Genomic DNA, 27,560 nt, shown 5'->3' with positions numbered 1-27,560 from the left:
GTATTCATTTGTCCACCTCCTCCACAGTCGGTCCTTAAGATTTTGCGCCATACGCCACTGTTTGCGTAGACATACCTTTTCTTGCTCAGGGTTAGGCGTTTGCGTCGAATTGAGACATCCCTACGAAAAATGGTTGGGTGTTAGAGGCTCATCATCATGTGGTGTCACGGCTGTTAATAATATTTTTCGCTTCTATAAGGACGTTGCGGAATGTTTCGATACGTGGCGCTGCTTGGTGCAGCACCCGCTGCAACAACCTCTTGACACACTACACGAGTCGTTCCCAACATCCTCCTGCTGACGGATTCGCGGGGCAATGAAAAACCCACTCAATATTTCGACGGCCATCTCACCTTCAATGTGACCACAATCAAATATAGAATAATTTTTCAATTCTTTTTCGGCTCCCACAAAATTTGTTTCTTTGTCGCTTCTAATTCTTATCGGTACGCCTCGTCGATTTACAAAGTTACGCAAACATATGATGAAAGCATCCGTCGATAAGTCTTCTACAATTTCTAAATGGACCGCACGCGTTGTTAGGCAGGTAAAGAGTCCAACCCACCGTTTCTCATTTCGCCTACCGATTGTCATCAGAAAAGGACCGCAATAGTCTACACCAGCATATGAAAGTGGGCGGACATATAGCGTAGGCCGATCCATTGGCAGCTGACCCATGAGTGGAACCACTGGCTTAGCGTTGTTACGTATGCATACCGCACATTCTCTTTTAATGGACTTCAGCAATGCTCGCGCTTGAGGCACCCTGAATTTTTGGCGCATCTCGTTGATGGTGAGGCAGTCGCTTTGATGATGAAACTGGCGATGATACTGATTCATTATCAAACGTGTTACGTAAGGGCCTTCAGCTAAAATGACTGGTCGGCGAGCTGTGATTGGCAAACAGTAGGCGGCATCTATGTTCCCATTGATTTTTAGTAACCCATCATCATCGACAAACGGTGTTAGTTGAAAAAGAGGACTGGTTTTCGGCAAGCACTCCTTTTGCGTATTATTGTGGATGTCGTCAGCAAATGAGACAGACTGAACTCTTAGAAGTACCTTCCTTTCGGCGTTAGCGAGTTCTGCAGCGTTAAGTTCTCCACCCCGACGAACCTTTGACATCGCGTTGTAAAATATACCTAAAACCCAGGCAACGACTCTGACGATGCTTAAAAAAGACGAAAAATTAGCAAATTTTATTGGATACTCCCCTGTTTTTGACAGCAAGATTAGTTTCGGTAACTCTTCTGGAGCACAATGCTCCGAAGTCAGCTCTACTATATCTGGAGCCCAGCAGCTGGTATCTTCTCGGAGGAAATCTGGCCCCATAAACCGTCTCGACTTAAGCTTGATTACAAATGTTGGACAGGATCGCTTGGCTCCGTCGGCCACGTTTAAAGAAGTGGGAATCCAACGCCACTGATTCGCAGATGTGGCGCCCAATATTTCACCTACACGGGATGCAATGAAATGCGTATAGCTTCGGTTTGGCGAACGTATCCATAATATGACGGGTTTTGAGCCACTCCACTGTCGACAGCACATCTGAACGTCATGACAGCGTTGAAGCGATTCTTTGAGACGGCAACCAAGCACTGCGGCTTGCAACTCCAGACGTGGTATTGTCATACCCTTAAGTGGTGCGCGCCTCGACTTAGCACATACCAGGGCAACGTTGATATTGGCTCCTATGCGACAGCAACATAGGCACATGAACTGGCATCAACAAATATATTCAACTGGACATCGTCAGTATCCGGAAGCAACGCAGAATAGCATTGTGGCACAGAAAGGTATTTTATGGATTGCGCACTGTTCCATCACCTCGACCACTGATCTGCCAGCTGACACGGTGTCGCTTCATCCCACTGCACTTGTAGCTTCCACATAGCTTGTAGCAGTAGTTTTAAACCTATTGAAACATTTGCCAAAAACCCAAACGGATCGTACATGCTCATGACCAGGGAACGGATTTTTAGGACCTAAAAACCTATAAAAAAGGCAAAATAAAATGACGAAATAGGCTGGAAAAGGCAAAATAAAATAGCGAAAAAGGCAGGAAAAGGCACTAGGTATTGCAAAAAAGGCAAAAAAGGGCAAAACAAAATAGCGAAAAAGCACGAAAAGGCACTATGCATTGCAAAAAAGCAAAATAAGGCACCAAAAAGGACAGAAAATACGAAGAACAATAAAAAAATACATTTATTTTACAAATATTTATATTACAAGTAAAAAGAGAAAAACTTTGAACTAGTTTCATTATATGAAAAATTTGTACTTTGAATCTTTGACTATTTTATCCTTTCGAGTTTCTAACTCATAAAACTTTAATCTGTATAGTTGTAGTAACATTGAACCACAAGATGCATTTTGAAGTTTTCTGGCAGCATTTTCATTCGATTTTCGCGAAGAAAAGCCCTGAATGTACTAAATGTGCGCTGGACGTAAGTTGATACAAGTGGAGCCCAATTTAAATATGGAACGTTTGAAACGTTCATATTATCAGGAATAAGGGCGTTTTCCTCGCCCTTTACAATTTTATCCACACCCCTTATTGCGTCCAAGCGTACATTAGCTGAGAAAACGGCTTTGAATTTTTCCAACACCAATTTGGCAAGAGGTCCTTGCGCTTCTATAAGCCACATGGGCATGTGTATATTTTTTCATCTTAAAAAAAAATTGTAAATGCTATAATCACTTTTTTAAAGGTAGCAAAGGCAAAAAAGGCAAATATCTTAAAAAAGGCAAAAAAAGGCAACATCAAATGTGTATATATGGAATCAGGGAAAGCTAAATGTGGACATTCTTAATCGAATATACTCTATCTCTTTAGCAGAAAAAAAGGCAATGCCATAAAATCCGTTCACTGCTCATGACTATGGCCAGCAACTCGCTCTTCGTTCGCGACCGCGTATCATTAAGAACGTCTTGGGAAATTTTGTAAAATTGGAAGTGAAACTCAAGACTGTCATTCGCGGTATTCCAGAACATACAGAGAACCTTTTCGGTTATTGCTTGGCGCTCCATTCGTACGATCGGTTTGTCTACCTCGGCATTTTCGCCATTAAGTTGTTGAACGAATTCGTTATTCGTATAAAATTTCGTAATTTGAACCCCGCAGCTGCATTGATTTTAACGGCTTCAGATTTATCTCGACGGCTTCCTCGGCACTGTTGAAGCTTACGACTAGGTCATCAATGTAAGTATTTTGAATGACAGCTTGTGCTTCCCTTGACATTGTTGACTGGAACTTAGAAGAGTTGACGTTCTTAATGTGTTCGGCACAACACGGTGAACAAATCGCACCAAATAGAATTTAAGTAATTTTGTACGTATGGATCGGCCTGTTAGGATTGCCCTCTCTCCACAAAAATCGTTGGGAATCTTGATCAGCTTCCCGAATACGCACCTGCGAGAATATCTCCTGGATGTCTCCAGCTACAGCGATGATTCCCTTACGAAATTTGTGGATGATGGTTACGAGCGATTGCGCCTGTTCCGGCCCCTTCAACAAAACTGAATTTAGTGACACCGACTTCGTCACTGCGGCTACGTCAAACACGATACGCACCTTTTGCGGCTTGCACGGGTTGATCACACTGAAGAGAGGGAGGTACCATGTACCTGGTCCTTCTCGAGTGGCTTCATACGGCGTTAGTTGAGCTGCGTACCTCTTGTTAATATATTTGGCAATTTCGTTGTTGTACCGTTCGGCATATGTTGCATCACGACCCATTCGTGACTCGACATTTAACAGCCGTTGTTTCGCCATAGCGGAACTAGGCGGAAGCTTAACGGCATCTTCCCGCCATAGTAAACCGATTTCATATCTTTTTGCGCGACGATTTCCTTCTGAATCCAGAACCACCTTGCAATTGACACCGAAATTTTCCAACGAGAAGTAATCTTCTACGATCTTGTTTAGCTGATTTAGACTTGTGGACTGACGAACTTGTAACACTCTTGGCAATGCGACGAAATCTTGACGATGTGGCCGTACACCACCCAACCCAGCTTGGTTTCTATTGCGACTGGCTGGTCCTGTCTGCTTTGAACTGTGTTGCTAGGCACACCCAAATGACAGTTGTTAAGGCCTAGTAGTAAAACAGGCTTAACGTTTTTGTATCTTTGAACGGGCAGTGCCGCTGAATGCCGGTATTTGCTTTGACCGAACGATTGTCTCGGCAAATTGAGGCCTTTGATAGCGCAAAGATTTTTCACCGAGAAGTTATCATGACCGTTTACACCTCTTATTTCACAAAACACTGCCCAGTTGTTTGGCTGTCACCATACCACAGCAGGGTAAGCGGAATGGCGCGACCTCTTGACCCTAACTGTGCGGTGACTTCTTCCTCTAGGAGCGACACTGATAACTCCTCATCAAACATGGCATATACTGAGGCACTACCGTGAGGACCGGTCAAAATCACTGGCAAAATTTTAAAAAGGCTGGCTTCGACATCTCTATGACAGTTCAATATGCGTTCACTATCGGCTGGCGGACAAGGCAAGTGACGATCTTGATGCAGCAGTTTATGGTGTATACGCTTGCAACCATTTATAGTACATGTACTACGACGACAACAATCGATCAAACTGCGGCCTTTCTGAAGACACCCAAAACATACTCGATGTTGCTTTAAAAAAGACCACTTAGCTGCACAATCAAGTAATCCGAATTTACGGCAGTCTGTGAGAGAGCAAGACTTTACGCGCTGACCCTCCACTTTGACCTAGTTGGCGATTGGCATACATGTTTTGTCTCGGCTGTGGGATTGTTGTATGGCTATAGCCCAAGGAAATGTCGGCAACACCTGGCATAATCGACACAACTTTGGTCAAATCGCTCAACCAGTCGCCAAAAGTCTACACAGTAGGATAAGGCGAAACGTTGGCGGCATACTTACTCCATTCGAACTGTTTTGATGGTAGCAACTTTGCAATCAGCTGTTCCAGCAGAGTCAGATTTCTCAAATGATGTTCGCACTTCGCAGATCTGAAATTAAATTATAGCTCCTTTCCTTTATTATTTTTTTTACATCATCCGGATATATAAGCATTGATGTGACTGCGCGCTTTGCACTGCCTTGTAGCGCTCTTTGGAGTCGCATAAGGTTGTGTCCATTATCATACCCAAATTCCGCTGTAGTGTCTACGTAATTCGCCGAAAACAATGGCCAATCTTCGGCATTGCCGTCGAAGGTTGGTAACGGATAGAGCTTAGCGGAACTATCAAAAAGAGTTAAGGCTGCATTTGCTGACGTCGATGTTAGTGGCTGTGCTGCAGACAGAGTTAACTGCGGCCCATTCTGAGACGGTTGTGGAACTGAAGGCGGCGCAACTGGGTTTGGTGCATCAGCGATCTGAGCCGAATCCAGTTCGTTACGTTCACGCAGCTGTTGTATCTCAGCTTGGCTACGACTCGTCTCATTTCGCAACTCTTGAGCACACTCCCTCAATGCGGTGATGCTTGCAACCAAAGTAACCACCGCGTCAGCTCCTATGTTGGCTGATGGTTGCGCTGCATGCTGTTCCGGAGCGCCAATTTGAGTGGCAACATCCGATTCGGAGTTGCTTCCCTCTGCATATGCAACAGTCTGTGATCTGGTTGATTTGCCTCTGGTCATCGTAGCACAAATTTAAGCAATGACTAATAGCGCAATGTTATCCCAATGATAAGCCAATTAAATTAAAGGTTTATCAAAACCCCACCACACGAAACGACGATTTTTAGTGAGTACTTAAAAAACACTGCCTTGCAAATTACTGATGACTTCTGACGGACTACTTAAAACGTTGACGATTATTCGAGACGATTACTTACGATGATGACTGGACATAATGGCTTAATACGATGACTTCGATGCTATTTGATGGTACCCAAATGACAAACTTCTTTTACGTATCGACGAATAGTTCGTGGAAAATTATAATTTTTTTAATACGAGCTTTTCCACGTTGACTTGCAGGCACCCAATTGCCCAAACCGACTTGTACGTATAAAAGAATAGTTGGGGTCAAAATTATGTTTCTTTTAATACGTTGACTTGCAGGCACCCAAGTGCCCAAATCGACTTGATTAAAAAATGTATAGCGGTCAAATTGTCTTTCGTTTTAAGAGGCTTTATTAAATTTTCCAAAACGGTAAAAAACAATGTACAGGTGACTGTTGAAAAACGGCAGACCTCCAACGATAACAGGCGATGACGAAAAAATTTTACAAATAGAAATAGCAACGATAGCTATTTGTAAAACGGTACAATTTACAGGTTGAGACGGCGACAAAAACGGCAAACTTCCATTGAAATTAACGATGACGACAAATTTGCAAATCAAAAACTAACTACAGCGATTTGCAAACGGTAGACACCTTACAGCTTAAAACGGCGACAACTTACAGGTTAAAACGGTGACAACTCACAGGTTAACACGGCCACGAAAACAGCAAACATCCAATAAAAATGGACGATGGCGAAAAATTTGAAAAAAAGTATAAACGGTAGCAAGAGCGATTTGAATACGAATATGTGGCGGCGGCAAGTAAAATACTTCGTTTTATATGTAAAATAATATACTTTGTACTTTTAATGATTTTAAAGACTTGAACAAATTATAAGTAATGCAAAATCAAATACAGATGACGATGAACAAATATATATGTACGTTGATCGTTGACAATGTTGATTGATGTTGACGATGACTATGGCGATGGATTTCAAATCGCTGCTCTTGCTACTCGTTCGCGCACTGATTTGGCAATGAAATCGGTTTGATTCGTTCAACTGGATTCTAGAGCTGTAATTGCTAATTTTGTTTTGTCTTCTTATACTTTGTTACGGCGAATTCGAAGGATGGAAGTACAAAACGAAATGTACTTCAGTGTTAGGAAATGGCACAATTTTGAATACCCCCTCAAATCTGGACTTAACGTCTAAAAACGCGTTTTTCATAGGTTGAGCCTTATAATGGTTCGTAATTTAATTTTTGGTTATCTGATAAAAAATATTTACAGTGCGTACACGGTAACCGCAACCCTCAATACGTGCAATTACTTGAATTGTAACCTTTATAAGTGCAACTTCATAACAATTTAACCTCACTACCTACAACATTCTTTTTTATGCATGCCACACACACAAAATTTGAATTTTTTGCCTTTCTTGGACTTAGCAGTATTCTGGAAAACTCCAAAAAGTGGTGCTTAAGTTAAAGTGATGTGTGATGATCCACTGTTAGCAGAATTAGTCAAAATGAAAGCAAATGTAAAGATAAAAAAATCTAGAAGCCGAACTTGCGAAACGGCAAACTTTAAAACAGTGCGAGTGTGCAAAAAGGATTTACACAAATGGTTTTGTTTTAAGAGAAATTACAATGTTCCCATATCTGTCCAATTTGTGAAAGCTAAAGTCCGCAAGTTACATAAAAATAACCAACTGAATCTTTTTCCAGACAAGACATACATTGCTGATGGGTCTAGACCATTCCTCGCTTGAGCAAATGCATTTGGGACGCCAAGGCCCTCTCCACTTGGTCCCTTCATCGCAGTGGGGCCTTCCTCTTCCACCATCGCGACCCGCGTTGAATACTTTTAGAACTGGACCATTTCTGTCCATTCGTACGACATGATCGTACGTAGCCGTTGTATTTTGACTCCATGCCCTTGCGCAGCCCATAGAGCCCACGTCTCATCGTCTGCGGTACTTACCGTCGCCAACGCGTAACGGCCCATAAATCTTTCGCAGAATCTTTCTCACGAAAACTACAATGCCGCTTCATCAGATGTTTTCATCGTCATTGACGCTTATGCTATGGCTATTTCTGATATGGCAGGAAATACTTAGTTTTGTCCTCGTTCACCATCAGACCCACACGCTTAGCTTCTCTTTCTAATTCCGAGCAGGCAGGACAGACGTAGTCGTTATTTCTACCACTAATGTTGACATCGTCAGCATATGCCAGCAATTGTACGCTGTTGTAAAGTATTGTCCCTGATCGGTTCAGTTCTGCGACTCCTTTTATCTTCTCCAACCTCGATTGGTATCAAACGGCTCGGAGAGGTCCTCCTCAATTCTGACGGAGCTGGTGGTATTGTTCAACGTCATCTTACACAGCCGTATTAGTTCCGCGGGGATACGAAATTGAGACATCACGAAATAAAGATAACTTCTTTTCGTGCTGTCGAAAGCGGCTTTGAAATCGACAAATAGAAGGCATATTCCGATTCTATTGTCACGGGTCTTTTCCAAGTTTTGGCGTATTGCGAATACGAGATCTATGGTGGATTTGGCAGATCTGAAGCCACGCTGGTAAGGCGAAACCAGTTCGTTGACGGAGGGCTTTCACACAACACGCTCGATAAAATAGTTCGCGATCATGGCGGGGTCGTCTTTCTTGTGGATTGGACAGAGCACACTTGAACTCCAGTCGTCGGGCAAGCACCTCATCAGCTCCTCACCATCGTACTTAATTAGCTCGGCTGGAAGGCCGTCAGCTCCAGAAACTTTGTTATTTTCCATCAGCATAATCGCCATAGTCGGGCGCTGGGTCATCGACTCCATCGCCATCGACTGGAGGCTTGGGTTCGTCTTCTCCACTACTTTCAGTGCTGCTGCCATTCAAAAGGGTCAAAAATTGTTCCCTCCATAATTTAAGTACGTTCTGGACATTGGCCACTAGGTCGCCTTGGTTGTTCCTACATAAGTCTTGAAACCTTCCATAAGTCGCTCGACTCTCTAGTAAAAATTTCGGGTGTTTTTTTTGTCGGCCAGCATTTCAAGCTCTTTGCACTAACGTATTTCGACCTCTCTCTTCTTATTGCGGCAATTGGGCAATTCTCAATTACTTCGAACTTTCGCATGACTCGCCAGTTTTTCTTCGGACACATAATTTTCGCTGGTTTGTTAACACAAATCAGATTACTTATATTGTATAGATTATGCAAATGCAAAAAAAGGACCACCGTACATCTTTTCTAGCCAAATATGCATATAATTCAGAAATAAAAATCTGAAATTTTCATAAATAAATGTGTGACTCTTCTATATTTTTTTACGTTGCAAAAATTGGTGCGTTGATTGGTAATGTTTGAGTTTATAATTAACTGGTAGTATTTGGAGAGGAGAATCGAATGCACTCCGTTAGAAGTAGGTGCTTGCATTAGAAAAGAAGTTATGAAGAGTCAAAGTGGCGTGACTCCTTTTTTAAATCCTTTCACTCGGGGTTTTTATGGTATACTGTAGCTGGTGCGTACCTAAAACTGTTATCGGACAACTTTTATAGTATTCTGGAGCATAAGAGGAATCAATCTAGACATGGCAATCTTATGTGCTCTTATTAGAACATAGTTGAAAAAAAAACTTCTTGAAAAGGTTACGATGCGTGCACAAAAGTAAAAATGCATATTTTTTATTAGCACATCTTCTGGAATTGGAAAATTTAGCCAAATACTATAATATACTATTGAAATATGATCCTCGTGCTCTACTTTTTTATTTGTTCATTAAAAAGTTACAGGGCGAAAATGAAATAACCAAGGTATTTTTTGTTTATGTCATGAAATCTGCACCGTTCGTTCGATTTTCGAAAATGATGTGTCAAATAAAAGAGCTTGAGCTGTAGATGCTTGGACTTACCGTTGATTTTTGGCAGTTTGTGTTTGGAATTTTTTTTTATATGAAAAAAAAGGCCGAGCACCGTCAATAAAAAAAATTGCCAAAAATCTGCGGTAAGTCCAAGATCCTTAAAATTTGCAATTTGCTTGCTAAAATTTAATGGGCTACAAAGCTGAATATCAACATTTTTTCTAAAGATGCTGATCAAGAAGTTAGAAATTTTGGTCAAACTTTGCAGAATTTTCATAACTTTGGCACAAAGTCTGAAATTTGAATTTTTCTCGTATTTGTTAACTAACCAGCTATACTTTCATAAAAATAATAAACATTTAATAAAATATATAAAAATAGCCAAAACTTACTAAAAAGTCCCGTCCCAGTTTTATTTGGTGGTTTGTGAAAGTCGAGTGGCGAATCAATTGGCCGTCTGTTTTGATTGCAGCTTTTCGACGTTGAGCTTTCCTTTAATTGTTGGGCGCACATTTTTTACTGCAGCGAGGCGGGTGCGTACATCTAAAACACGGGAAGTATGCCTTCGGTCTATCACAACATGCTCGATTTGGTTTCTCGTTTTTCGATCTGGAGACAGCCATGTAGCTTGATGGATCTTTTTTTACATTCCCACGACAGCCGGGTCTACGTACCGGAAAGACTCGGGTTTTACCCGGCGAACTAACCCCGTCTAGGTCGGCGAAATCCCTCAAAAGTTATACGTCCATAGGGCTACATCTTCTTCGCATACTTCTGCTCAGGGCTGGCATTGAGTCAAACCCTGGACCAGAAATATATACCTGCTGCGTGTGCCACAGACGACTACACCACAACTCCACCTCCGTTCGATGACACATGTAATGGGTGGAGCCACCTCCGAGTTTGCTCAGGCCTTACGACTCATAGGCAGCGGGCCACCGCATACGTGGCCCCTTGCTGCACAACAGAGTCCGCCTGAGCAACTCAACACAAACACAACCGCACCACAACACAATACAATAGACAACACCACGGACACAACAGACCACACCACCGATACAACTGCACCACCACCCACACGTTGCATTGTTGAATTGCGCCGAATACAACGTGCACCATCGAGAACGCGAGCGAGATAATGTTGGTGGCCTAGCGTTCATCACGCACCACACCGTGCAGGTTCGCCTTATCGACGTAGATATCGACCGAAGTGATTGCTATCCGGTCAGGCGGTCAGCGATGTCGAGGATATATAACCCCTGTCACCAGCTGCCCGGCAGGGTATCGCCCTGAAATAGGTGCGCTCCTCAGAGGTGAAAAACGTATGGTAGTTGGTGACTTTAACGCGCGCCACGATCTTTGGCATTCAAGCCCGTCGATCGATCGTAGGCGAACACAATTGGCTGAGAAGATAGACGATTCGACATTCTGCGCAATGAACGACGACGCACCCACCAGACATGGGCAGCTGCTGTAGCTCACCAGACCTAACAATAGTCAGCGCTGGTCTGATAAACAGCATATCATGGCGACCTTTGCTGACTTTAGCATCAGACCATCTGCCTATAGTCATCTCGATTGATAAACCAGCCGACTTTGCTTCCGCGGATTACCGGACCATGTTAACTTTTCCAAAGCTGAATATAAAGGCTTCGCGGATGTACTGAAAACGCCTTCACTGCCCTACCTGCACCAACCGACGTTCACGTAGGTGAGCGTAAATTCCGCAGGGTTGTCACTGCTGCTGCAGCCCGCTTCGTTCCAGCGGGATGTATCTCTGCCCCCGTCAGAATTTAGGCTGTCCTGGCCGATGAGCGTGACAACCTTCGTCAGGCCGATCCCGGAAATCCCCGTATCAGGGATATCAGCTCGGAGATTCGGCACCTTGTGAACGAACATACGCGGAAGAAATGAGAACAGCACCTGAAGACCTGCAACTTTGCCTCAAGTGTGTCCAACCCGACGAAACGTGACGACAAAGCTGAAATAGAGACCACGCTTCGTCTGACCCGGAGCGATGCGCGAGCTATTTTAGCCGGCAGTTTATACTGCATCCTTCGGCGGATAAAGTCAAACATCGAGTGACCAGAAGGCTGGGCGGGAAGGCGAAAGCCTCCAAAGCCATCATTGGACCCGACGGAATTTTCCTTTTCATGCTGAAAAATTTGGGTCCCGCGGGAGTGGATTATTTAACCAAGGTCCTCAACTTGTCAACGGCCACTCTCATCACTCCAGAGATCTGGAAAATAGGGAGAGTGGTCCCACTGCTTAAAATGGAGAAACCGTCCAACAAAGGCCCTTCTACTAACGCACTATACAAACCACCTGACCCCAGCGAGGCATCGACATGGGTTCCGTAAAGTGCACAGCACAACAACAGCACGTAAAACCATAAATACCCAGATAACTCGTGGCCTAAACCGAAACCGCCGTGAGAGAACCATTCTAGTAGCGCTGGACCTGTCTAAGGCGTTCAACACTGTCAGCCATTAAACGCTACTACAAGACCACTAGTAGGAGGCCTCTCTTTCTCCCACAGGGACTCAAACGGTGGTCGGTGAATTGTCTGAGTGGTCGTCACTCGTCAGTAACTTTTAGAGCCAACTCGTCAAACCGAGGAAAATAAAACAGGGGGTTCCACAGGGCGGTGTCCTTTCCCCATTACTGTTTAACTGTTATATTCCAAAGCTCCCTCAACCACCAGAGGGAGTCTCGATTATCTCTTATGCTGACGATTGTTCGATCATGGCGTCTGGGAATGGAATTACTTGACTTGTGCTCGAAAGTAAACGGTTTTCTCGCCGAGCTTTCTCGCTTCTTCGCTGCACGGAGCCTAACCCTCTCCCCTGCAATATCCTCAGCCACACTATTTACAACCTGGATGAAGGATGTCAGACTACAACGGGGAATTCACGTCAATGGCGAACCAATACCGACGGTGAATAACTCAAAAAGTCACCTACGACAGTCTGCTCTCCTTCTCGCCGCACACAACCGTAATTGTCAACAAAATACAAAGCCGCAACAAGGTTCTCAAGTCGCTAGCCGGCAGCACCTAGGGCAAAGACAAAGAAACGTTGCTGGCAATATACAAGGCAATTGGCCGGCCGGTTTTAACCTACGTAGCGCCCGTGTGGTCACCGGGGACTGGTAGGACGCAGTGGATAAAGCTGCAGACTTGCCAAAACACGGCACTCAGGACAGCGACAGGATGCCTTCTGATGTCGTCGCAACATCACCTGCACGACGAGGCCCATATACTCCCCGTTAAGGAGCATAACACAATACTCTGCAAGCAGTTTCTAGTTGGGAGTCACAGATGTGGTCACCCACACAGACAACCTCTGCTCCCGACTGCTTATCGACAGGCCGTGAACGGCATTCACAGAGAGGTAGTCTCGAGTTATGTAGACTCTCGACCTGTGAATGCCATTCTGGCAATACAACCACCAGATGTGGACGAGACAGAACTTCGTTTGCCTCGGGAGACTCGGACCACAATAGCCCACTGCGCTCTGGTTACTGCAGCAGGTTGAACTCATGCCTGAGCAGAATAAAGGAAAGATGTTCTAACCGGATGCCCGGCATGCGGAGACACACAGCATCTCTTCGCATGCTCACTGAACCCCACCCTACTGGCGCCCCTGTCCCTATGGACCGACCCCATCGAGGCTGCACGCTTCCTGGGGCTAACGCTACTAGAGCTTGACGGCAACGATTGAGGGACGTCTGTCAGGTTAGCACTACACTTTTCGAAATTAGAACAGTTAACTATGTTATTAGTTGTATGTTTTTGATGTAAATTTGTTGTGGAAAGAAAAAATTTGTAGCCTTCGTTTTTTAGGAAAAAAAGGTATGTAGTGCTAACTTGCTTTCGTTTTGTAGGACAAAATGGTATGTAGTGCTAACTTGACACCATACACCTATTTAGTCGATAGAATTGAGATATTGAAAATGTCATAACGGCATTAATTGTAGCTTTTTGTTTTAAATTTGTTGTGGAAAGAAAAAAATTTTAGCTTCCGTTTTTTAAGAAAAAATGGTATGTAGTGCTAACTTGACTCCATACACCTAGTCGATAGAATTGAGATATCCAATATGTTACTATGCCATTAATTGTAGATTTTTACTTTAAAATTGTTTGTGAAAAGAAAAAATTTGTATCTTTCGTTTTTCTGGAAAAAATTGAGTTGACCCTTTTTCGAACAAAATTTAGTATGTAGTGCTAAGTTGACACCATACACCTAGTCGATAGAATTGAGATATTGAAAATGTTATAACGGCATTAGCTTTTATGTTATAAATTTGTTGTGGAAAAAAAAATTTTTTAGCTCTCGTTTTTTAAAAAAAAATCGTGTGTAGTGCTAACTTAACACCATACACCTAGATAGAATTGAGATATTGAAAATGTTATAATGTTGTTAATGCCATTAAGAATTGGAATTGAGATATCCAATTTGTTACTATGCCATTGATTGAAGCTTTTGACTTTAAAATTTGTTGTGAAAAGAAAAAAAATGTAGCTTTCGTTGTTCTGGAAAAAAATGGGTTGACCCTTTTTCGAATAAAATTTAGTATGTAGTGCGAACTTGACACCATGCACCATTGACGACAGGATCGAGATATTGAAAAGGTTACAACGGAATTAATTGTAGCTTTTTTGTTGTAAATTTGCTGTGGAAAGAAAAATTTGCAGCTTTCATTTTTTAAGAAAAACTGGTATGTAGTGCTAACTTGACATCATACACCAAGTCGATAGAATTGAGATATTCAATATGTTACTATGCTCTTATTGTAGCTTTTTACTTTAAAATTTGTTGTGAAAAGAAAAAATTTGTTGCTATCATTTTTTCTGGAAAAAATTGAGTTGACCCTTTTTCGAACAAATTTTAGTATGTAGTGCTAACTTGACACCATGCGCCATTGACGACAGAATTGAGATATTGAAAAGGTTACAAAGGAATTAACTGTAGCTTTTTTGTTGTAAATTTGTTGTGGAAAGAAAAAATTTGTAGCTTTCGTTTTTTAAGAAAAAATGGTATGTAGTGCTAACTTGGCACCATATACCACAGGCGAGCATTTTCTGATTTTCCAAACACATGGTAATTGTGCTTCAAAATGCTGCCTGCTGCGACGTCGACACATGTATACTATCATCGTCTTCGTGCGTCTTACGATAATTGACGATTGACTGATGCTTCGCTGGTATTTCGGCAAAGCAAATCAAATCAGTTGCTGTTGAGAGTGTTCGGACGCAAAGTTTTCTTAGTGGTAAATATGCATGCAAAATTGTGGTACATTCCAAACAATGTGGTAGATTCAAATAAATAAATTTATAAATATGTTATATGCACTTATGGCCAGCTGATTAAGTTAAGTGACATTTTGACCAGTTTTGGTTATTTATCAGCCCGATTCTAAATATTCTCGAGGATTTTATTTCTCGCGGATTTTACTTTTCCTGCTGTTACAGGTTTCAGAAGTATTATAGGGTAAATAAGCCCGCTTTTCGATATTTGTTGGAACTCCTAACCTCGCATACTCAGCAAGCTAAAAAACAGTTCGCAGTTTCGCCTGTTATAAAACTCACCGCACGTTTGCGTTTCTTTGCTGAAGGTGGATATCAAACGGGAATTGGAAAGGACTTCGACGTTTCTCTAGGCCCGTCGACCTTCAGTAAAGTTCTGGAAGAAGTGACAGATATTTTTTAAACGTGCTCAAGGTGGATAAATGCGTCAATGAGCAGCGATGAAAGAAGACGAATTTCACGTACATTATACGGCGAATTACCTGAGTGGTCGACATTCGTCAGTACCAGTCAGCCACGTAAAATTAAACAGGGTGTTGTTGTTGTTGTTGTAGCGGCTACAACAACCCCGCCCGTTCAGGGCCTGTCGGTATCCTGACGGGTCCAGAGGCTGCTTAATGAACCTCTGGACTTCGTCCGTCAGTTCGTATAGATGCCTGCTGACGTGCCTAGGCGAGGGCTCCTCTGCAAGCAGCTGTCTGTTTGGTTGGCCACGTCTGTGGCTTCCAACCAGAAACTGCTTGAGGAGCACTATTTTATGCTCCTTAATTGGGAGCAAATTCGCCTCGTCATGGAGGTGGTGTTCAGGTGACATCAGGAGGCATCCGGTCGCTGTCCTGAGTGCGGTGTTCTGTCCTGTCTGTAGCTTCATCCACTGCGTCCTACTAGTCCCCGGCGACCACACTGGTGCTGCATAGTTTAAAACCGGCCGGCCTATTGCCTTATATGTTGCCAGCAACGTTTGTTTGTCTTTGCCCCAGGCACTTCCGGCTAGCGACTTGAGGACTTTGTTGCGGCTCTGTACTTTGTTGACAATAGCGGTTGCGTGCGCAGAGAAGGGGAGCAGGCTGTGGAATGTTACTCCGAGTATTTTGGGATTATTCACCGTCGGAATTGGTGTATCATCGACGTGAATTCCCAGCGGTAGCCTGGCCTCCTTCGTCCAGGTGGTGAACAAGGCCGCAGAGGATTTCGTAGGGGAGAGGGCTAGACACTTTGCAGTGAAGAAGCGAGAAAGCTCGGAGAGATAGCCGTTTACTTTCGAACACAGGTCATCAATTCCATTCCCAGTCGGCATGATCGATTAATCGTCGGCGTAAGAGACAATTGAGACTCCCTCTGGTGGTTGAGGGAGCTTTGAAATATAAAAGATGAACAGTAGTGGGGAAAGGACACCACCCTGTGGAACCTCCTGTTTTATTTTTCTAAGTTTGCTCGATTTGTCTAAACATTACCGACGAGTGTCGACCACTCAGATAATTTGTCGACCACCGTTTGAGCCTCTGTGGGAGATAGGAAGCCTCTATATCTTCTATTAGCGTGGAATGGCTGACAGTGTAAAAAGCCTTTGACAGGTCCAAGCTACTAGAACCGTTCTCTCACAGGGACGGTTACGGTTAAGGCCACGAATTATCTAAGTGTTTATGGCGTTAAGTGCTGTTTTTGTACTGTGCACTTTACGGAAACCATGCTGATGCTTCGCTGGGGTCAGGTGGTTCGTGAAATACGTGAGCAGCAGGGCCTCAAGTGTCTTCGCTACCGGGGAAAGGAGTGTTATCGGTCGATACGATTTCCCTTTGTCGGCAGGTTTCCCCGGTTTGAGCAGTGGGACCACTCTCTTCCAGATGTCTGGCATGATGAGAGTGGCCATAGAAAAATTGAGGACCTCCGTTAGGTACGCTACTCTCGCAGGACCCAAATTTTTCAGCATCAGCATGCATATTCCGTCGGGACCCATGGCTTTGGAAGCTTTCGCCTTCCCGAGGATGCAGTATGAACTGCCGGCTAAAATAGCTCGCGCATCGCACCGGGTCCGAAGAGGCATGGGCGCCGAAAGAAATTTCGACTCTGTCGTCGTGCTTCGTCAGATTGGACGATGACCTCACGGTCACACCGGAGGCGAAGTTACAGGTCTTCAGATGTTCTTCCCACTTCTTCCGCTTATGTACGTTCACTAGTTGCCGAATCTTTGCGTTGAGATCCCTGATACAGGGATCGTCGGGATCGGCCTGACAAAGGCTGTCACGCTCATCGGCTAGAACAGCCGCTTCGGCAGGGAAATTTGGACGTGACAGCCCTGCGGAACTTACGGTCACCAAGGTGGACGTCGGTTGGTGTGGGGAGAGCAGCGAAGGTGTTTTCAGTAAATTCCGTGAAGCCTTTCCAATCAGCTTTGGAGAAGTTGATATAGTTTCGGTGCTCCGCGGAAACAAAGTCGGTTGGTTTATCGATCGAGATGACTATGGGCAGATGGTCTGATGCCAAAGTCAGCATAGGTCGCCATGATATGCTGTTTATCAGACCACCGCTGACTATTGTTATGTCTGGCGAGCTGCAGCAGCTGCCCATAATCCTGGTGGGTGCGTCGTCGTTCATTGTGCAGAATGTCGAGTCGTCTATCTGCTCAGCCAAATCGGTTCCCCTAAGATCGTTTCACAGGATTGAGTGCCAAAGATCGTGGTGCGCATTAAAGTCACCTACTACCATTCGGTTTTCACCTCTGAGGAGCGCACCTATATCAGGGTGACATCCTGCCGGGCAGCAGGTGACAGGCGGTATGTATACGTTGAATATTTCGAGCTCAACATCGCCTGACCGGATAGTAATGCCCTGACATTCTAGGGTGGTATCCCTGCGGTCGATGTCTGCTTCGATAAGACGATACTGCTCGACGTGGTGCGTGATGAACGCTAAGCCACCACCATTATCTCGCTCGCGATCTCTACGGTGCACGTTGTACCCGGTACAATTCAACAATGTTGAATTGCTGTACAACTTCGTCTCTTGGACCGCAGCTATCAATATACCATGCCTTCCCAAAAAGACGGTTATCTCCTCGATCTTGCTCTGAAGCCCGTTCCAGTTAAATTGAAGGAGCTTCATGTGGTTCGGGAGACGTGTGGTAATGCGGGGTGTGAGAGATGTGTGTGGCCGTGACGCCATTGGCTGTGTGCGCTGCAGAGGTGGTTGCCGCCCTGTGGTGGTAGTGGGTGGCGTCGCTGTTGAGGTTTGCGACCTTGCTGCGCAACGCGGGCCCTCGTAGTTCCTCGTCCAATCTCGCGTGGTGCGCAGACCTGAACATGCTCTAAAGTGGCACCAGCCAAGGCAGGTGTTGCACTTGACTGATGGCGCATTTAGGTACGTTCCGGTACCATCAAGGTATCGATACCTACTCAAGTGAGTTTACTCAAATCTCTATTTCGATACTCCTTATATGAGTGGACCGAATGTATCGATACCTACTTATATCGATAACGTTTCATCCTTTTATATGCACAAAGCGAAAGTAATTTTCAGGCGTTATCTGTGACATACCTTTTGCGACACCTGAGTGGCAGATCGACCTATCTCGGCAGCCAGATTGAAAACGCCCTATCTGAGAAAACTTTTCAAAAGCACCCTATTCCAGAATTTGATTGAAAAACGCCTTATATCATAAAACTTTTCAAGACCACCCTCTTTCAGAATTCGGTACAAAAACGCCCTATCTCAGCTGCCGATTCACAGCGCCCTTTCTCAAATAATTTCAATACATTTTCAGTTGAGGTATAGATATGTTTATTATTATTATATATTATTAGTAACATTTGAAGTAATACGATTACTTAGACAAAAAATTGAACCTTTGAAAGTTTCCCATAAAACGTTACGGCTACAAAGCATTGCTTGAGCTTTGTAAAAATATATCCCCACTTGGCGGTGCCATTGCTTTGATCAATTATTTTTCATAAAAGCGAAGCAATTATTTTCCATAGAAAAAATATGACCGAAAGATATGGCACTTCCTCAAATCGATTCGATACAAGTACTTTTATTTCGATACTAAGTAGGTATCGATAAAACGATTCAAGTAAAAAAAGAAGTTGGTATTGAAACAAAAGTATCGAGTACATACTCGTATTTACTTATATCGGAACATCCCTAGTCGCATTACGGAATATCCTGGTCTGACATAACGTGCAGATTGTAGGAGGAACCAAGAGTTATTGGCGACGGCGTGTGGGTGGTGGTGCGGTTGTGTCTGTTGTGTGGTCTGTCGAGGTTGTGGTGTGGTCTATTGTGTTGTGGTGCTGTGGTGTTTGTATTGGGCTGCTCAGGTGGACTGGGGTTAGCCGTGAAGACTGCTCTGTTTGAGCAGCAGGGGGCCACAAATGATGTGCTCCACTGCCGATGGATCCGTAGTCCTGAGCAGACTCTGAGGTGACACCACCCCTCGCAAGCATTGCACTTGACTGAGGTGGAGTTGTGGTGTAGTCGTCTCTGGCATACACAGCAGGTGTAGGTTTCTGGCCCTGGGTTTGACTCGATGCCAGCCCTGAGTAGAAGAAAACGTAGCGAATGTAGCCCTATGGACGAACAACTTCTGAGATACTTCTCCGACCTAAACGGGGTTAGATCGCCGAAACAACAGTCTTTGGTCGGGTAAAACCCGAGTCATTCCGGTACGTGGAATTCCGGCTGTCGTGGGAATGTAAACAGCGGGTACCCCAGGGTGGTGTCCTGTCCCCGCTACTGTTTAATTATTACATCTCTAAGCTCCCTCAACCACCACAGGGTGTCAATATTGTCTCTTATGCTGACGATAGTTCGATCATGGCGTCTGGGAATGGAATTGATGACTTGTCCTCGAAAGTAAACGGTTATCTCGCCGAACTTTCTCGCTTCTTCACTGCAAGGAGCCTTGCCCTATCCCCTGCGAAATCCTTGGCAACCCTATTCACCACCTGGACGAAGGAGGTCAGACTGCAACTGGGTATTCACGTTGATCGCGTAACAATACCAACGGTGAATAACACGAAAATTCTCGGAGTTACCTTCGACAGTCTGCTCTCCTTCTCGGTGCATACAACCGCAATTGCCAATGTCCTCAAGTCGCTGGCCGGCAGCACTTGGGGCAAAGATAAAGAAACGTTGTTGGCAACATACAAAGCAATTGGCCGTCCGGTTCTCAACTATGCAGCGCCCGTGTGGTCGCCGGGGACTAGCAGGACGCAGTGGATGAAGCTACATACCTGCCAAAACACGGCACTACGAACAGCGACCGGATGCCTCCTGATGACGCCCCAACACCACCTACATGACGAGGCCCAGATGCTCCCAGTCAAGGAGCATAACATAATGCTCTGCAAGCATTTCCTTCTGGGGAGCCACAGACGTGGCTATCCCAGCAAACAACTGCTTGCAGAAGAGCCCTCGCCAAGGCACGTCAGGAGGCATCTCTACGAACTGACGGCCGAAATTCAGAGGTTCATTAAACAACCTCTGGACCCGTCATCCTACCGACAGGCCCTGAGCGGCATTCTCAGGGAATCAGTCTCGAATTATGTAGACTCCCGCCCTGGGCCGTTCCGGGCACACAACCACCGGACGTGGACGGGACAGAACTTTGTCTCCCTCGGGAGACCCGCACCACAATAGCCTAACTTCGCTCTGGCTATTGCAGCAGGCTCAACTCATACCTGAGCAGAATTAATGAGGATGTGCCCAACCAATGCCCGGCATATGGAGAGTCGCCACATGACTCTCGACACCTCTTCACATGCCCTGAGAACCCCACCCAGCTGAGGCCCCTGTCCTTATGGACAGACCCTGTGGAAGTCGCACACTTCCTGGGCTTCCCCTTAGCTGAAACAGAGAATAGCATTGACGGATGAACCGACCCGAGCGGGGCTTGGTAACCGCTACAACAACACAACAACCGGTTATGTATCAATATTTTTATTTTATTTTTTATTTATTTTAAAATGTCGAAAAATTTTATTTTAACCTCTTATATCTTCTTTACTTTTCGATTGCGCTAAGTATATTTATATAATTGAAATCATCGTAAAAAGAACTATCGATCTGCATTTTTAGTTTTTCCTTAGCTGAACGTTCAGGGTTATCTATATGTATGCCATAGTTTTATCCGACGTTTCTGAATAAATACTAATCAAATTCTTTAACTACGTTTTATCATAGAATACAATGCAAGTGGCATGGAGGGCACCAGTGGCAGAAGTGATTTTGATACTGCAGGCAAGCGTAAGTTTATCTCGAAAGCAATAAGTTCATAAATAAATATGGAATAGTCGTAAATTTAATGCATATGAGATATATATAATCATATTTACTTAATTAGCACAAACAGGTGCGCAACAAGGAGAACAAGAATTGGCAACGAAAATGCTTCAAATACAATCGAAACGCTTCTATTTGGATGTGAAACAAAACCGTCGTGGGCGTTTTATTAAAGTCGCCGAGGTCATTATATTATTTATGGCAATCTTTTTAAATCATTTCAATTAATTTTACGTATTTTTAGATTGGTGCCGATGGAAGACGTAGTCAAGTGTATTTGGCCTTATCAACTGCCGCTGAATTTCGTGATCATCTTTCAACATTTAGCGACTATTATGCATCTTTGGGTGAGTACAATATACATATACATTCATACATTAAATATGTACTTATTCTCACATATGAAAAATGCCTTCAAACTAAATAAATAGCTGCACTCACATTGAGGTAAATATCTTGCGAGCCTTAAGACGTTATATATGAGCGACATTAACAGATTCGTAATGAAAAAATGGTAGGAGAGTGTTACGGACCTCAAATGAAATGTGTTTCTATACGAGATTTGTAACTATTTTATATGATTTTAATATATTTTATTTATTTAAAGCCATTGAGCAACGAAAACGTATCAATCAATCTAATTTTAAAGTTCTGTTCGATTTCTAAAACACTTTCTTGAGATGTATGTATGATTCCTCCACTTTTTCTCTTGACAAAGTATAAATCTTAGGTGGGAAAATCTAATAAAGAAAAATAAATACGGGCGGAAGTCTACATAACTCGAGATTGATTCCCTGTGAAAGCCGTTCAGGGCCTGTCGGTAGGTTGACGGGTCCAGAGGTTGTTTTATAAACCTCTGGACTTCGTCCGTCAATTCGTAAAGATGCCTCCTGACGTGCCTTGGCGAGGGCTATTCTGCAAACAGCTGTCTGCTGGGATGGCCACGTCTGTGGCTCCCCGCAGGGAACTGCTTGCAGAGCATTATGTTATGCTTCTTGACTAGGAGCATCTGGGCCTCGTCATGTAGGTGGTGTTGGGGCGTCATCAGGAGGCATCCGGTCGCTGTTTGTAGTGCCGTGTTTTGGCAGGTCTGTAGCTTCATCCACTGCGTACTGCTAGTCCCCGGCGACCACACGGGCACTGCATAGTTGAGAACCGGCCGGCAAATTGATTTGTATGTTGCCAACAACGTTTCTTTACCTTTGCCCAAAGTGCTGCCGGCCTGCGACTTGAGGACATTGTTGCGGCTCTGTACTTTGTTGACAATTGCGGTTGTATGCGCCGAGAAGGAGAGCAGACTGTCGAAGGTAACTCCAAGGATTTTCGGGTTATTCACCGTTGGTATTGTTACGCGATCAATGTGAATACCCAGTTGCAGTCTGACCTCCTTCGTCCAGGTGGTGAATAGGGTTGCCGAGAATTTCGCAGGGGATAGGACAAGGCTCCTTGCAGTGAAGAAGCGAGAAAGTTCGGCGAGATAACCGTTTACTTTCGAGCACAAGTCATCAATTCCATCGAAATCCATCAAACGTTGCTCGATTCTAGGGCTACATCTGCTCCATCTGCGTTGTCCTCTGGTTCAGCTAAGGGAAGGCCCAGGAAGTGCACGACTTCAACAGGGGATGTCCATAGGACAGGGGCGTTAGCCCCGTCGGGTTTTGGGGGCATGCGAAGAAGTGCCGCCAGTCATGTGGCCACTCTCCGCATGCTGGGTACTGACTAGGCCAGAGCGAAGTTGGGCAATTGTGGTGCGGGTCTCCTGAGGCAGACAAAGTTCTGTCCCGTCCACGTCAGGTGGTTGTGTGCCCAGAACTGCATTCACAGTCGAAACCCGAAGTGCCGTGTTTTGTCTTGTCCGTAGCTTCGTCCACTGACTCCTACTAGTCCCTGGCAACCACACGGGCGCTGCATAATTAGGAACCGACCTGCCAATTACCTTGTATGTTGCCAACAACGTTTCTTTGTATTTTCCCTAAGTGCTACCGTCCAGCGACTTGAGGAGCTTGTTGCAGCTCTGTACTCTTTTGACAATTGCGGTTACATGCGCCGAGAAAGAGAGCAGACTGTCGAAGGTAACTCCGCGGTTTTTTTGGTTATTCACCGTCGGAATTGGTTCGCCATCGACGTGAATACCCAGCTGGAGTCTTACTTGATTCGTCCAGATGGTGAATAAGGTTGCCAAGGATTTTGTAGGGGCGAGGGCTAGTCCCCTTGGTGACAGCCGTTTACTTTCCAGTATAAATAATCAATTTAATTTCCAGACGCCATTGCCAACAGTCGTCAGCGTAAGAGACAATAGAGACTCCCTTTCCGTTCCTACGACAGCCGTTTCTACGTACGTTCCCACGACAGCCGGTTCTACGTACCGGAATGAATCGGGTTTTACCTGACCAAGGCTTTTATTTCGGCGATCTAACCCCGTTTAGGTCGGCGAAGTTGCTCGTCCATAGGGCTACATTCGCTACGTATTCTTCTACTCAGGGCTGGCATCGAGTCAAACCCAGGGCCAGAAATCTACACCTGCTGTGTATGCCAGAGACGACTACACCACATCTCCACCTCAGTCAAGTGTAATGCCTGCGAGGGGTGGAGTCACCTTAGATTCTGCTCAGGACTACGGACACATCGGCAGTGGACCACGTTGTACGTGGCCCCCTGCTGCTCAAACAGAGCAGCCTCCACGGCTAACCTCAGTCCACCTGAGCAGCCTCACAGTCACCACAGCACAACAACATAATAACACCACAGACCATACCACAGCCACAACAGACCACATAACACACATAACCGCACTACTACCCACACGCCGCCGCCAACAACTCCTGGTTCCTCCCACAATCTGCACGGTATGTCAGACCAGGATATTCCGTAATGTGACATCGGTCAAGTGTAACACCTGCCTTGGCTGGTGTCACTTTAGGGCGGGCTCAGGCCTGCGTACCACGCGGGATTGGACGAGGAACTTCGAGGGCCCGTGTTGCGCTGTTCGGTCTCAGACCTCAACTGCAACGCCTCCCGCCAACACAGGGCGGCAATCATCACGGCAGCGCACACAGCCAACGGCGGTAAGAACACACACATCCCTTACACCCCGCATCACGAAACGTCTCCCGAACGAAATGAAGCTCCTTCAATTTAACAGCAACGGGCTACAGAGCAAGATTGAGGAGATAACCGTCTTCATGTGTCGGCATGGTATATTGATAGCTGCGGTCCAAGAGACGAAGTTGCACAGCAATTCAACTTTGTTGAATTGTGCCGGGTACAACGTGCACCGTCGAGATCGCGAGCGAGATAATGGTGGTGTCCTATCAAGGCAGACATCGACCGCAGGGATACCACCCTAGAATGTCAGGGCATTGCTATCCGGTCAGGCGATGTTGAGCTCGAAATATTTAACATATACATACCCCCTGTCCCCTGCTGCCCGGCAGGATATCACCTTGATATAGGTGCACTCCTCAGAGGTGAAAACCTAATGGTAGTAGGTGACTTTAATGCGCACCACGATCTTTGGCACTCAAGCCTGTCAAACGATCGTAGGGGAACAGACTTGGCTGAGCATATAGACGATTCGACATTCTGCACAATGAACGCACCCACCAGGATTATGGGTAACTGCAGCAGCTCGCCAGACATCACCATAGTCAGTGCTGGTCTGATAAACAGCATAACATGGCGACCTATGCTGACTTTAGCATCAGACCATCTACCCATAGTCATCTCGATAGATAAACCAACCGACTTTGCCTCCGCTAAACACCGGACCTATATGAACTGAAAACACCTTCACTGCGCTTCCCACACCAACCGACGTCCATCTTGGTGAACGTAATTTCGGCAGGGCTGCACTGCTGCTGCAGCACGTTTCATACCGGCAGGGTGTATAACGGACCCACGTCCAAACTTCCCCGCCGAAGGGGCTTATTTAGCCGATAAGCGTGATAGACTTCGTCAGGCCGATCCTGGAGATCCCCGTATCAGGGATCTCAACGCAGAGATTCGGCAACTAGTAAACGTACATAAGTGGAAGAAGTGGGAAGAGCATCTGAAGACCAGTAACGTCACCTCTGGTGTGAGTAAGCTTTGGTCAACCATGAGGTCACTGTGCAATCCGACGATGCACGACGACAGAGTCGAAATTTCTTTCGGCGACCATGTTTCGTCGGACCCGGAGCGATGCGCGAGCTATTTTAGCCGGCAGTTCAGACTGCATCCTCCTCCGCACTCAGGACAGCGACAGGAGGCCTCCTGATGTCGCCCGAACATCACCTCCACAACGAGGCACAAATGCTCCCCATAAAGGAGCACAACATAATGCTCTGCAAGCAGTTCCTGATCGGGAGCCACAGAAGTGGCCACCCAAACAGACAGCTGCTAGCAGAGGAGCCCTCGCCTAGGCACGTCAGGAGGCATCTATATGAACTGACGGACGAAGTCCAGAGGTTCATCAAGTAACCTCTGGACCCGTCAGCTTACCGACTGGCCCTGAACGGCATTCACAGGGAGTCAGTCTCGAGTTATGTAGACCCTAGACCTGTGAATGCCGTTCTAGGCATACCGCCACCGGACATAGACGAGACGGAGCTTCATCTGCCTCGGGAGACACGAACGACAATAGCCCAACTCCGCTCTGGCTACTGCAAGAGGTTAAACTCCTACCTGAGTAGATTGAATGAGGATGTGCCAAATGAGTGTCCGGCATGCGGAGAGATCCCACATGACTCGAAACATCTCTTCGCATGCCCGGAAAACCCGACAACCCTAACGGCTTTGTCCTTGTGGACCGACCCGATAGAAGCTGCACGCTTCCTAGGGCTGCCGTTAGTGGAACTTGACGACAACGACTGAAATACCAACCGATCTGGGCGGGGTTGTTGTAGCCGCTACAACAACAACTACCTCTGGTGGTTGAGGGAGCTTTGAAATATACTAGTTAAACAATAGCGGGGATTGTTGTTGTTGTTGTAGCGGCACTACTAAGCCCCGCCTATTTCGGGTCAACATTTAATCATTGTCGTCAAGCTAAACTAACGGGAGGCCCAGGAAACGAGCTGTTTCAATGGGGTCGAACCATAGGGAGAGGGGTGTCAGTTGAATCGGATTGAGCTGGCATGTGAAGAGGTAGTTGGTGTCGTGAGGGGATTCTCCACATGCTGGGCACTCATTGGGGATATTGAGCCAGGGTAACGCGGGTCTCTCTTGGCAATTGAAGCTCAGTCTCTTCTACTGGTGGTGATTGGGCTCCGATTACGGAATTCATCATAGGTCGAGAGTCAAGGTAGGTGGTGACTGACTCTCTATGGATGTCGTTAATAGCTCGTCTTTATGTCGTCGGGTCCAGTGGTTGGTCTACGTATTGCTGGACTGCGTCCTGACGTGCCTGAGCGGAGGATCCTCCTGTATCATAGGACTCTTTGGGTGTTGGCTTCTGTGGCACCCCACCAGATATTGCTTACAAATCATTTTGTTGTGTTCCCTTACGGGGAGCACTTGGGCCTCGCTGTGTAGGTGGTGCTCAGGCGTCATCAGAAGGCACCCAGTCGCTGTCCGGAGTGCGGCGTTCTGACAAGTCTGTAGCTTCATCCACTGCGAACAACTAGTCCCCGGCGTCCAAACTGGCGCAGCATAGTTTAGAACGGGCCGGCCAGTTGCTTTGTATGCTGCCAGCAACGTTTCTTTGTCCTTGCCTCAAGTGCTGCCGGCGAGCGACTTGAGGACCTAGTTGCGGCTCTGTATTTTATTGACAACTGCGGTTGTGTGCGTGGAGTAGGAGAGCAGGCTATGAAGGTGACCCCTAAAATTTTCATGTTGTTTACAGTCGGTATTGATGTGCCATCAACGTGTATACCTAATTCTAGCCTGACCTTCGTCCAGGTGGTGAAGAGGGTTGATTTCGTTGGGGAGAGTGTTAGGCTCCTTGCAGTGAATAAGCGAGAAACGCTGGAGAGATAGGCGTTTACTTTTGAGCAGAGGTCATCAGTTCCATTCCCGGACGCCAAAATCGAGCAATCGTCAGCGTATGAGATCAGGGAAACACCCTAAGGTCGCTGGGGAAGCTTCGAGATGTAGAAGTGAAATAATAAGGTTGAGAGAACACCACCTTGTGGATACCCTTGTTTAATTCTTTTTGGTTTCGAGGTTTGATCTCTGAAGATTACTTGCGACTGTCGACCACTCATATAATTTGCCGACAATCGATTCAGTCCCTGTGGGAGGAGGAGGCCTCAATGTCTTCTAGCAGCGTGGAATGGCACACGGTGTGAAACGCCTTTGGCAAGTCCAGCGCTGATGAAATGTATATTTTAATATATAACAAGTATTTTGTCTTTTGTTTCATTGGAATATTCCTACTGGTTCCAGCGATATGGGCAAATAAAGTCAGGACA

The 27,560-nt window shown here is 45.5% G+C and overlaps 1 protein-coding gene across 6 annotated transcripts in view; it reads left to right on the top strand.

The window, feature by feature from the left end:
- Positions 1 to 27,560, top strand: part of LOC118745543 (transcriptional activator protein Pur-beta-A-like) — a 180,909-nt gene that overhangs the window by 102,356 nt on the left and 50,993 nt on the right. For 5 of the 6 annotated variants that reach the window (XR_004993639.1, XM_036479002.1, XM_036479000.1 and 2 more), the window contains exons 2-4: positions 21,073 to 21,135; positions 21,233 to 21,354; positions 21,416 to 21,518. Coding sequence is in view for 5 of the 6 variants with exons in the window: in XM_036479002.1 (XP_036334895.1) it covers positions 21,073 to 21,135; positions 21,233 to 21,354; positions 21,416 to 21,518 (288 nt within the window). In the remaining variant the exon portion in view is untranslated. Of the gene's footprint in view, positions 1 to 21,072; positions 21,136 to 21,232; positions 21,355 to 21,415; positions 21,519 to 21,602; positions 21,711 to 27,560 lie in introns of those variants that run through there. The other variant, XM_036479001.1, reaches the window with a different exon arrangement.

Source organism: Rhagoletis pomonella, unplaced genomic scaffold, assembly GCF_013731165.1.
Source record: "Rhagoletis pomonella isolate Grant_MI unplaced genomic scaffold, Rhpom_1.0 Rhpom_scaffold_00009, whole genome shotgun sequence".
Classification (NCBI taxonomy): domain Eukaryota; kingdom Metazoa; phylum Arthropoda; class Insecta; order Diptera; family Tephritidae; genus Rhagoletis; species Rhagoletis pomonella.
Note: the sequence above shows the minus strand (reverse complement) of the source record. Positions and strands in the feature narration are given on the sequence as shown.